The sequence below is a fragment of the Typopeltis vanoorti genome, chromosome 20 (genome assembly GCF_054136105.1).
Source record: "Typopeltis vanoorti isolate ZY-2024b chromosome 20, IOZ_Tvanoo_1.0, whole genome shotgun sequence".
Classification (NCBI taxonomy): domain Eukaryota; kingdom Metazoa; phylum Arthropoda; class Arachnida; order Uropygi; family Thelyphonidae; genus Typopeltis; species Typopeltis vanoorti.
The window spans coordinates 50240202-50253771 of record NC_143568.1 but is presented as its reverse complement, the minus strand read 5'-3'; the positions used below and the strand labels follow the sequence as shown (position 1 = coordinate 50253771).

The 13570-nt window shown below is 34.4% G+C and overlaps 1 protein-coding gene across 2 annotated transcripts in view; it reads right to left on the bottom strand.

Moving 5' to 3' along the window:
* polo (Serine/threonine-protein kinase polo) overlaps nt 1-13570 on the bottom strand; it is a 237114-nt gene that overhangs the window by 160021 nt on the left and 63523 nt on the right. For both annotated transcript variants that reach the window (XM_090410779.1, XM_090410780.1), the window contains exon 5: nt 1457-1552. In XM_090410779.1, the coding sequence (XP_090266905.1) occupies nt 1457-1552 (96 nt within the window). The remainder of the gene's footprint in view (nt 1-1456; nt 1553-13570) is intronic.

Here is a 13570-nt window from a genome sequence, read left to right as displayed (position 1 = left end):
ATGAGATGCCCAAGACTGTAGGAATTACAGAGGAATAAAGTTGATGTCCCACACAATGAAGATCCTCTAGGATCTTCATTGTCCCACACAATGAAGATCCTAGAGGGTTCTTGATGGAAGACTGAGGAAGGAGGTGGAGAATGCAAAGGAGCAATTTGGCTTCATGCCTGGTCGATCGATGACAGATGGTATCTTTGGGTTACGACAGATGATGGAAAAATATCGAGAGAAGCAACAGGAGCTACACCTGGTTTTTATTGATCTGGAGAAAGCATATGATAGTGTGCCAAGGCAAGAAGTCTGGTGGTGTTTGAGGGAGAAGAAGGTACCGGAGAAATATGTCAGGTTTTGGTGCAGGAGATGTACAGAAATGTGAAGACAAGAGTTCAAACCTGCCTGGGAGAGACAGAAAGTTTTCCAGTGACAGTTGGCTTGCATCAAGGGTCAGCATTAAGTCCGTTCCTGTTTAATATTGTGACGGAGGTGGTGACAGAGGAGGTGAGAGAAGACACACCTTGGACTATGTTGTATGCAGATGACATCGTGCTGTGTGCAGAATCAAGAGAAGTGGCAGCTAAACTGGAAAGTTGGAAGAAAGTACTGGAAGAGAGAGGTATGAGACTGAGCAGAAGTAAGACGAGTATATGTGTTGCAATGTGGATGGCAACCAGGAGACAGATCTAGAGCTGGAAGATCAATGACTTTAGATACTTAGGTTCAACAATGAAAGAGGATGGTGAGGCTGAGAAGGAAGTGGGATGCAGGATGGAAGAACTGGAGAGAGATGGCTGGAGTGCTATGCAATAAGAGGATGCCAATCAATCTAAAAGGCAAAATCTACAGGACAGTAGTAAGACCAGCTATGATGTATGCTATGGATATCGTGGCCCTGAGGAAAAATAACATCAGCAGGATGGAGGTAGCAGAGATGAGAATGCTTAGGTGGATGTGCGGTTTGACCAGAAAGGATCGTCTGAGAAATGACTATGTAAGTGGAACGGTGAAAGTTACGAACTTAGGAGCAAAGATATAGGAGGCGAGATTAAGATGGTCTGCTCATGTGATGAGGAGGGAGGAAGAGTATGTGGGAAGAAAGGTCATGCAGATGGATGTGCAGGGGAGGAGGAAATGCAGACGGCCAAAGAAGAGATGGAGGGAGATAGTGGAGGAGGACTTGAGGATGAACTTGGATGTGGCTACAGCCCAAGACAGGAGGTTGTGGAGGAGACTCACCAAACAGCGACCCTACTTAAGTGGGAAAAGCTGCAGAAGAAGAAGAACACCGTTGACTTTCACTACAGTAAACCTGTGGGGACTTCTTGGTAGTTTGTTACAGTGAGGTAGTTTGTCATAATGGTTTTTCATAAATCAGTTTTCTATATAAGAGTAGCAGTAATACAACTACATTATCTCTAATGACAATTAATCCTCTACACAGAATTAACTAGTTACTTACAATATACAGCCAAGTGACCAAACATCCACTTCAAAGCTGTGTCCTTTCTTAGAAAGCACTTCCGGCGCAATGTAGTTAGGTGTCCCACACAGAGTCCTCAGAAAATACAAAAATGCAGAATTAAAAAAGTGCACACGTGCGCACGCGCACACCTGTGAAAAATAAGAAACAGTAATCTAAATTTATGTTAATTTGCAAAGTCATACCTTATTTGAAATAAAGACTAGCAAACGATTTTAGCAATGCATGAAATAGCTACAATCAACTCTTACTACAACAAACTTGTAAGGACCATAGGAATAGTTTGTTATAGTGGATTGCAGCATTGCAACTATGGAGCTTTGGTTGGGACTATTCACTAGTAAGTTACTGTTCACGTGTTTGTTATGGTGGCATCTGCTATAGTGAGTCGACTATAATTATTTTTCCTTCTATCTTTAATTAAAAGCACATAGATCATGCAATATAACGTGTCCCCAAGAAATAACAATTTATTCACAGGAATATATGTAATAATATCAACTGCTTGATTGATATCATTCCAAATTAAAGCTCAAAATTTTTGAAACCTAACAGCAGCAACTCATGTTATAAAAGACAAGGTTCCAACAGCACAGAATGACAGAAGTGCAGCATATCATACAAAGAAAAAAGTGAAATATACAAATTTAGTTTACTTATAAAACAAAACTGGTAGCTAAGAAATACTATACATATAAGACAGGATCCTTAAATATTTATGTAGCTACTAATTTCTCAAATATTTAAAAAGAAATTGGCTGTTTTTTTTTTTTTTTAATCAATTTTGTTTCCATTTTATATATTCCAAACATTAGAGCCTTTTAAAAATCCCATCAAAAAACTGCACTGAATTTTTATTCTCAATATCTTTTACATATTAAGATATGCATGTCTGAAAAAATTCTTCATGTTCTTCTAGACCATGGGTGGGCAACCTTTTTAAGTGTGTGTGCCAAAATTGCAAAATCTTTGATGCAAAATTTTCTCACATGCCAACCGAAATTTTGGAGAACATATTATTTGGTGTCTTAAGTATTGGAAGAACCTTTTCTGATAATCAATCCCACTAGATTGATCAAAGAACAGATTGTAAGAGTGATTATTGGAGTCATGTAAGACTGAATGACTGTAAAAATTAGTGAGGAATTTTTTACTTAAAAGTCCTAACCTGTTGATAGAGTGGATATTTTTTTATTTGCCTTTAAGTGTAATTCTAGCTGTAATATACAACCACACAATTTAAAGATGCAATTTTTAACATCAGCAAAAGATGTAAACAATAATTCTAAATTTATATATATATATATATATATATATATATATATATATCAATCAGACAAGTTTTTTCCAGTATATTTTACAGCGCACAATCTCATAATCATTTTACTTGACTGAAGTACAATAAAAGTAAAGATATCCTTTTTTTCGATTCTTAATCCTTTATGAGTAATACATAAAAATTACAGATAAAATAACATTTTATTTTATGTAATATATTAAATAGAAGTTAATCACCACTGATGACAAATAATTTTCTTTATCATCTTGTAACCTGTAGAGATATGCATGCGCTACTAGTTTAATCTGTAAGGCTATTCCTATTACGAGACAATGTTCATCATCGAGAACAATGATTCACAAGAATATGTAGATGTAAAAAAAAAATGGATAGTAATGCCGTTGCAAAGATTTTTAAACATACAAAAGTTTCTGGAATAGTATTCCAAGTCCTTAGTCTCTCGTTTTCTGCACTTCTCTCTGTTACTCCCATCTCTAATTGCTTCCTCCTTTTCAATATTTTCCAAGTCAACTCTGAGGTCAACAAATTTCTGCCTTCAAACTGAGCTACTTTGAAAATCAATCAACTGCATTTCAAATTCCACCATATTTATCCACAAAAACATCTGCGAGTTTAATTCATCAAGTTTTATAGTGTCTGGAAAATTAATGAATTTTGCAGTCTAGTTCTCTGAACTTAACAAATCTTAGAAAGAACTTTCTAAGATTTGTTAAAGTTTAAAAATAGCTTTTGAAGACATTGGCAGTCTGTTTTGTCATCCTTTTGGAGATCATTGATGCATTTCTTTAGGTTTGGAAAATATCTAAATCTCTCACTGTCTACATCCCTCTTAAAAACTCCTAGTTTCATTTCAAATGTCTTTATGTCATCAAACATAACATCAAGAATCTTACCAGAGCCCTGTAGTATAAGGTTCAAATCATTTAAATGTTTGCAAAAATCTGCAAAAATCATCAGTTTACAAACCCACATGTCACACATTTCTTTATAAGACATTTGTTGATGTCAAAAAGAGATTTATCTCATCCAGGCATTCAACAAATCATTTCAGAACAAGACCTTGAATAAGCCAACAAACATTGCTGCATATTATTTGTCATTTGTACACTTTATCCACCTCATTCAATAGATTCTGAAATTGTCTTTTATTCAAAGCACGTGCAGAAATGTAATTAAAAATCTTGGTTACTGTTTATATCACTTCCTTGAAGTTCCTTTAGGCCAGCTTTTGCACATAAAGTCTCCTTATGTATGATACAATGAAAACTTATCAGCGGATGACCAACATGTTCTGCAAACAGATTAACAAATCCTGTTGTGATGGATGCCACCACTTCTGAAATATCAATTTGCCGAATAGATGATTTGTTCATAACTGTTTTATATATTTCAACCCCAGTGGTACGCTCAGGTAGTGTTACAAGGTTAATCATCTCTTTGCATACTTCATCAACCCTACAAAATCGAGCAAAAATTGCTAGCCTAGCTGATGATGTAATCTGTGCTCTCATCAACACAAACAGAAAAGAACTTACATGAAGCCAAATCTTTATTAATTGTTCTGCTGTATTCCTTTCCAATTTAAGTATCCTTAAGTGTGTTTCTACTCAGAGACAAATCTTTAATGCGCTTAATAATTTTTACCTTTTCTGAAAGATTGTCAAGAAGGAAAGGAGCACATTCTAGCCGTACTCCCCATCACTGGGTGGTTTTCCATGTTGGGCAATAACCTTTGAAACCTCAAAACTAGCAGCAACTAATTTGGAACTAGGCTTACCTGAAATAAATTTCTAAGTATCGGATGTTTTTTCTGTCTTGTTCATTTCATGAGAAATTAATTCTCTTTGTTCTTGCTCACTTTTATTGCTCAAGTTCTTACGAACAGTTTTAAAATGTCTCTTTCCAGAAGAAGTCCTACAAACAACTGATTTGGAACATAAAATGCATAATGCTTTATTATCTTTCTTAATCATACCAAATTTTTCAGTCCAGTATTCTTTAAATTCTCTAATATCCTATTCATTGAATATGTCTGTTTCTTTGCTGATGGTTGTGACATTCTGTACAAACTGTAAAGGGCAGGAAGCAAATAAAAATATATGATAATGGTATATATATATATATATATATATAGCATAAATATGAATAGAAGAAAGGAGTAAGAAAGAGAGGAAGTCAAGAAGGGAATAAAGTGAACCGCAAAAGGAAAAAAGTAAATTACAACTGAATGACCAAAGTTGAACAACCAAAAGGTACATACAAAAAGTAATTGCTTTCTTCATACAGCTTCCAACTTTAATGAAAATCGGATCATGGGGTATAAAAATGTGGACAGGACTTATGGACACTAACAAAAATTACAATTTGGACTCAAAAAATCTCATCATAATCATTCTCTGCATACACCTACCAAGTTTAAGCAAACCAAAAATTAGTACAATTATAAGCCTCCCTACAGCTACACACATGCAAATGAAAGAGAAAGGTGCGCATGCCATCTAATCATGCAGATAACACTTCATAATCCTGAGTATTGATAATACATTTCACATAGCTTTAACAATAACTCATGTTTATGGCAATGTAAAGAAAATTTGCATTTATATCTAATAAATTAAACATTAATTAACAATAAATAATTCCAATCCATATTTTAATGACTTATGATTTAATTAAATCCAAATATATATACACACTTTAGAAAACCGATAAATTCTTTACGAAACACGAAAAAAATAAAAAGATGGTAAAGGCGTCAGGCCATGTCTGGCTGCCTAACGAATGATGCAACAACCGAATAAGACAAAACTTGTACATCAGTATATCGCAAAGTTTGTTTCATTTTCTTATTACTAATTATTACTAAAACAGTTGATAGTGTTTGTTTCTTTATTGCATTTTTATTTGATATCGCTCTACTTAATAAAATTGCATTCTGTTAGGTTAAAATATACAACTCAATGAAGATGTTGGATATGTATTTATTTATTTTTTTTTAATAAATAAATGAGTAAGAAAGTGAGCCGTGGGTTCAGTGCCGTAAAAAAGTCATTGGTTTGCCACGTTTGGCACATGTGCCAAAGGTTCCCCATCCCTGTTCTAGACTGTCCCACCAAGCCTACAAATGCCACAAGAGCAGTGAATTTTGTAAACTCCTGGGAGGATGTGGAGGTTTTTGGTAGGTGTAAGAACCTCAAGATTTTATATGGTGGCAAAAAAAGCCACATTAATTTTGTAATCACAAAGCAACATGTAATGCAATGTAATTGCATTTTTGAAATCTCATCTAAAGGAGCTATCAGAGGAACATCAGGAATTTTGTTAATTGTCTTCGGTTCATATGCCTCAGGTAGTGCAGTTCTTCACTCCATTTTTCTGATTTACTGGAAATGTTGTAGGCTCTATCTCGATGTTTTAATCATGTCTATCTTTTGTAATGGATAGTGTTGTAAAGTGGTACGTAAAAATCTTCCAGCTGTGGCAGATTTTCTGTATACTGAAAAGATCAATCTTCAAAAAGAACCAGGGATATGATGCATGTCATGCCACAGAATGTGACAGCAATAACTAGCATTGTTCCAACGTGTACATATTAATTAATAAAGATTTTTTTTCTGATCATTTTGTTTATATGTACAAGTATTGAAGTTGTGATAACATCTGCTATGTGTAATTAAGTTTTTCTAGATTTTTCATACAAGTTTTGTACACTCGATGATACAAGTCCAACCATTTACAAAACTTGTCAGGTTATATTGTTTATTTTAATAAACCAATTTTATTTTTTAGAAACTAAGTCTCAATACCAAAAATTAAAAATGAATGTATATTATTTCTGGGAAAACTCCCATGTTACTCCTCTTTATAAACTATTATGATTATAGCTATATTGCCTGCTTCAGTTTAGGAGTACCCCTGTTTAAATGTCATTGGCTATTTACTCATGGATTCTTAGGGCATTATGAGTGTAGATGTACTAAAAAGTATATGTAGCCTAAGGAATAGAAAATTGCACATACCTTTTTCTGGGTGTAGTGGCTTTTCCTCAGTCTGCGATGTCGAAAACTGCAGAGTGTGTGTGTGGGGGGGGGTAGGCAGTTTGGTAGAATAAGTTAGAAAAACCCGGGTTTTTTTCGTAACATATAGAAACATGTACTTTTATATAGGGTGGGGAAAAAGTGAAAGGGTTAAATTTTTTTAAAATAGGGAGGGGGGAGGGGAAAGGTGGTTGACGGGGTGTGGACCGTTTCGACTATTCGTGGTCGTCATCTGAACACATCGGGAAAGTGGAAGCTATGTCAGGTCGGGTGAGTGCTTCTGCTTTAGAGGTGTTTGTGTTGTCTCCTATTGGTCGGGGTTGTGACCTCAATTTTATGTTGTGAAGCTTCCAAACCTCGGAGATTATGTAGGGCCTGTGTACGTTGATAGAGTTCGCGTCACACTTTATAGCTATTGTTTCCGATATTCTGAGCATTGTTTCATTGTCTTGTCTGTCTATTATGATGGCCTTGTCTATCTGCGGGGTGTGTTTTTGTTCAAGGGCATGAACAGCTATTTCCGTTTTTCCTGTGTTTTGTATACGATTTTTCTTTTTGATGTTGCGTTTTTTAGTGTTTAAATGTTCTGGAATAGGGATGTTACAGTCACGGAAGTGTTCTTGTAGTCTTGCCCATAAAGACCTGATGGTGGAACCTGTGTAGGTGATGTCACAGTCTTTTTGGCAGGGAAATTTATAGACTACATTGTGCTGTTCAAATATTTCTTTTTGTGTGTGAGGTTTGGTGGATTTTAGGAGGTTTGCCAGTTTTTTGGCTAGTGGTGAATACCAGTTTGTAGTCAGTATGTTTGAAGATGTATTTATAGGCTTTGTATGTGTTTTGGGTGTATGGTAGTTTGATAATTTTTTGTGTAGGGAAGTTCGTTTTGGTACTTGGGTTGTTTTGGCGGTTTTTTGCCGTCTTGTTTGCGTAGTTAATCAGTTGTGTAGGATAGTTGCGATTTAGGAAGATCTGTGTTAGTTTTTTTATTTCAGCGTTTAGGCTATTTTGATTGGTTGAAAATTTGTAAGCATTTATGAATTGTGATAAGATGACGGATTTTTTAACAGAATACGGATGGTATGAGTGAAAATGGAGGTAGTTTCCGATGTGTGAGGGTTTGTGGTATATTTTCGTGGCTATTTTGTTGTGGGTTCTGGTTAATGTCAAGTTTAAGAAGTTGATGGATTTGTTCTGTTCGGTTTCTGTGGTGAATTTTAATCTGTTGCTGTAGCTGTTTAGGGATGTTTTTAAGGTGGTGATGTGTGTGGGATTACCAATGCACAGAATATCGTCTACGTATCTGCCATAAAAGGTGATGCCGGGGGGAAGGGAAGAGTGGAGTAGAAGTGATTCTATATGTGCCAGGAATAATTCCGCTCAATGGGATAGAATCACTTCTACTCCACCCTTTCCTTCCCCCCGGCATCACCTTTTATGGCAGATACGTAGACGATATTCTGTGCATTGGTAATCCCACACACATCACCACCTTAAAAACATCCCTAAACAGCTACAGCAACAGATTAAAATTCACCACAGAAACCGAACAGAACAAATCCATCAACTTCTTAAACTTGACATTAACCAGAACACACAACAAAATAGCCACGAAAATATACCACAAACCCTCACAAATCGGAAACTACCTCAATTTTCACTCATACCATCCGTATTCTGTTAAAAAATCCGTCATCTTATCACAATTCATAAATGCTTACAAATTTTCAACCAATCAAAATAACATAAACGCTGAAATAAAAAAACTAACACAGATCTTCCTAAATCGCAACTATCCTACACAACTGATTAACTACGCAAACAAGAAGGCAAAAAACCGCCAAAACAACCCAAGTACCAAAACGAACTTCCCTACACAAAAAATTATCAAACTACCATACACCCAAAACACATACAAAGCCTATAAATACATCTTCAAACATACTGACTACAAACTGGTATTCACCACTAGCCAAAAACTGGCAAACCTCCTAAAATCCACCAAACCTCACACACAAAAAGAAATATTTGAACAGCACAATGTAGTCTATAAATTTCCCTGCCAAAAAGACTGTGACGTCACCTACACAGGTTCCACCATCAGGTCTTTATGGGCAAGACTACAAGAACACTTCCGTGACTGTAACATCCCTATTCCAGAACATTTAAACACTAAAAAACGCAACATCAAAAAGAAAAATCGTATACAAAACACAGGAAAAACGGAAATAGCTGTTCATGCCCTTGAACAAAAACACACCCCGCAGATAGACAAGGCCATCATAATAGACAGACAAGACAATGAAACAATGCTCAGAATATCGGAAACAATAGCTATAAAGTGCGACGCGAACTCTATCAACGTACACAGGCCCTACATAATCTCCGAGGTTTGGAAGCTTCACAACATAAAATTGAGGTCACAACCCCGACCAATAGGAGACAACACAAACACCTCTAAAGCAGAAGCACTCACCCGACCTGACATAGCTTCCACTTTCCCGATGTGTTCAGATGACGACCACGAATAGTCGAAACGGTCCACACCCCGTCAACCACCTTTCCCCTTCTCCCTCCCTATTTTAAAAAAAATTTAACCCTTTCACTTTTTCCCCACCCTATATAAAAGTACATGTTTCTATATGTTACGAAAAAAACCCGGGTTTTTCTAACTTATTCTACCAAACTGACTACCCCCCCACACACACACTCTGCAGTTTTCGACATCACAGACTGAGGAAAAGCCACTACACCCAGAAAAAGGTATGTGCAATTTTCTATTCCTTAGGCTACATATACTTTTTAGTACATCTACACTCATAATGCCCTAAGAATCCATGAGTAAATAGCCAATGACATTTAAACAGGGGTACTCCTAAACTGAAGCAGGCAATATAGCTGTAATCATAATAATTAAAAATGAAGATTTGCTGAACCACAAAATTATTCATGTTCTTCTACAATGCGATTTGTTTTTGGCTTTCTTTTCACTGTGGGAAATTTGATTTCAACACTGTGTAGATTTTTTTAAAATTGTTTATCCATATTATCTCTAATTTTCATGTATGCATATTATTCTAATGTAATCCATGTTTTAATATATTTATCTTTGAACTGAGTTTTGTATTTTTTTGTTTAATATTGCATTTTAGGTCCCCGCTCTCGAGGAGACACTGTAACCCCTAGAGAGTGTGTCCCTTCGGTGGCGGATAGGTGAGCCCACCATGTGTGTGTGTGTGTGTGTGATGGGGTGGTCCGAATATACTGAATAAGGACTCATGAACCAACAGGGCAATCATCTTGATTGTAAGGGAAGTGGCATGGATCCCTAGCTGGATCTATCCTCTTCTTTGAGGAAGATCCACTTACTTTAATCTTTCCTATAAGGCCTTATCAGCCAACTATTCTTATTTTATGACCCTTATGCTATTAGAGTACTCGAGGGCCATCGGGTCTTTTTATTTCTGACCTTACAACTATGCCCTCTCTATAAACCTTACTATAATTCTTCTATAATCTACTCTTTCCTCCTTCAATATACCCTATTCCTCCTATGGGTTTAAATTTGGAAGAAGGCTAGTTCAGAAGCCCTATGGTAGCAGCCCTACCACTGAACTATTCCATTGTCAGGCTAGTCCCCTGACATGGAGAACATAATCCTATTTGTAAGCTGACAGAAAAAGATAATCTGATTGAATCTATGGAAAATGACCCTGGAATGGAAAAGGCAAAATATAATACACATAGCAAAATGTAAGAGGAATAGCATATAAAGAAATAGAATTAGACCAACTATTAAATGAAAGAAATTTTAAAATCGCAGTAATCACTGAAACAAATAAGAAATTAATAAAAGGAACTATGAAAACCAAAAATTTTAATGTGATATACAGTGGAGTTGACAGAGACCACAGAGACCATAACTCCCTTTCAAAACAGTTAAAACATTATAAATTATGGAATGAAAGAATAATAGAAGCTAGAATAAAAATAGATAGAAGCTATTTAACAATAATTGGTTTATATGTCCCAGAAGAACGATAATATTGATTTTTATAATCAGCTACAAAACATATATAATAAAATAAATAAAAATGATTACATAATTTTAGCAGGAGACTTAAATGCAAGAATTGGAAACACAAAAATTAATAATAATATAGGAATACATGGAGAACACACTCTAAACAGAAATGGTAAAAAATTGATTGACTTTGTAGTTTATAATAACCTAAAAATAATGAATTCCTTCTATAAACATAAAGACATACATAAATATACTTGGGCAGCAAGAGGATGGAAATCAATATTAGATTACTTCATATTAAATGAAAAGACATCAAAATTTTCACTAGATGTTAGAGTTCACAGAGAATATGAAATAACCAGTGACCACTTCCTTGTTAAAATAAAATTAAGATTACCACCTAAATGGCTACAAGTAACAAGAACAGAAAGAAAAATTGAAACATTTGTTTATAAAACTAGACTATTGAATGACACAAATGTACAATGGCTATATGAACAAAGAATTAACCAGTATCTAGATAAAATAAAACAAAATGAAGAAATAGAAATAGAATGGCTTAATATAAAAACGATACTAAATGCAGCAGCAAATGAAAGCTTAGGAAAGACCAAAAAATTCAATAAAAGAAAAAAACTGAAGATCTGGGATGATACAATCAAAAAAATAATCAAAAAGAAACCTATCACAAATGGTTAAGCAGTAAAAGATTAGAAGATGAAATAGAATATAAAAGAATAAGAGCCACAGCTAAAAGAGAAATCAGAAAAAAAACAGAGAATCATGGAACAAATTTGTCTCGAATTTAGAACATGATTTATATAAAATAAGACCCAATGTATATAAGATTTTGAAACACTTAAATGCAGCAAGAGAACATAAAATTAAACACTGAATGGAAATTAGAAGAATTTCTAAATTACTAGACAGAATTGTGGACAGACAAATATTTTAAAAAAAGACAAGTGGCAAACAATTAACGAAAATGAAAAGGAAATAACTAAAGAAGAATTAGAAATCAGCCTCAGCCTGAAAGAAACAAGAAACGGAAAATCACCTGGAGAAGATAAGCTAAGTTCAGAACTATATAAATATGCAGGAACAAGATTCAAAGAAAGACTCATTATTTTTAAATAAAATTTATTCAACTGGTATCCCTCCAATACAATGGAAAAAAGCAATTATGATTCCTATCTTTAAAAAAAGGTAATAGAGATGACCCTAAAAACTATAGACGTATCAGTATACTAAATTCCTGTTACAAAATATATAGCACAATCTTAAATAGCAAACTAATGAAATATTCCAAAAACTTTATTTTAGAAGTACAGAATGGATTTAGAAAAGGGTGATCATGTATAGACCTGGCATTTTGCCTAAAATTAATAATAGAGAAAAGAAGAGAATACAATTTAGGAACACATATTGCATTTATTGACTTTGAAAAAGCATTTGACAAAGTTAAAAGAAACATATTAAAAGAAAGACAAATACCAAACAATATCCTAAAAGCTATCACAAATATATATGAAAATAATCAAATACAAATAAGATTAAATCACGAGCTATCATATACGAGAGAGATAAACCAAGGGGTCCGACAGGGATGTCTCCTCTCAGCAACTCTTTTTAATATTTACTTAAATGAAATAATAATAAAATAGAATAAAAATATACGCCAAGGAATTAAACTTTCTCCTACAGTGAACTTAAACACCCTCCTTTTTTGCCAGACCAAATAATAATTACTAATTCTGAAGATAACTTACAGAAAGCAATTTTAGATCTAAATGAGACAGCCAAAGATTATGGTATAATAATATCAACAGAAAAATCAAAAACTATGGTCTTTAAAGGACAAGATCCAGCAAGAACTAAAATAGTAATAGATAACAAGATCTTAGAACAGGTGAATTCATTTAACTACCTAGGATGTATGATCACATATGAAAATGAAAAAGATATAAACGCAAAAATTGCAAAATATTTAAAAATAACAGGTGTAATTAACTCTATATTTAAACCAAACCTAGTTCAAAAACAAACCAGACTAAAAGTATACAATACATTAGCCCTACCAGTCTTAATGTATGGAAGCAAAATCTGGACAATAAAACAAAAAGATTAATAACAGTAGAAATGAGGTTTATGAGAAAAACTGCAAAGTATACCGTATTTGATCACAAAAGAAACGAAGAAATTATGAAAGAATTAAACCAAGAACCAGTAATAGAAAAAATTAAAAAATATAAACAGAAATGGATGGAACACGTTCAAAGAATGAAAACAGAAAGATTTCCAAAACAAGCCTTAAAGTACAAGCCATTAGGGTAAAGAAAACCAGGATGTCCTCTTAAACGATTCAACGATGACTTCTAAGGCCGGAACAGGCCATGCTAGGCCTAAATCCTTGATACGCATGATGACGATGAATGTTTTGATTAATTTTACAGTACAATGTCATTATTAGTCTTTATCAATCCCAAGAGAGTGTGCTTATGTTCTAATCAATTGCAGGGAAAGGATATTCTTTTTTGCTCTATCTTGAGACTCCATTCCCTGATTTTTGACTGAATGGAAGTGATTTAAAACTGCCACTTGATTTTTTGTTCTAAACAGTTTCAGCAAATGCTGGATAATGGATGTGATGTACTATCACTGAATTCTCATGTCAGAACACTGTCCAAGACTGCACAGATGTATGTCTATAAATAACTTTTAGTGGAACT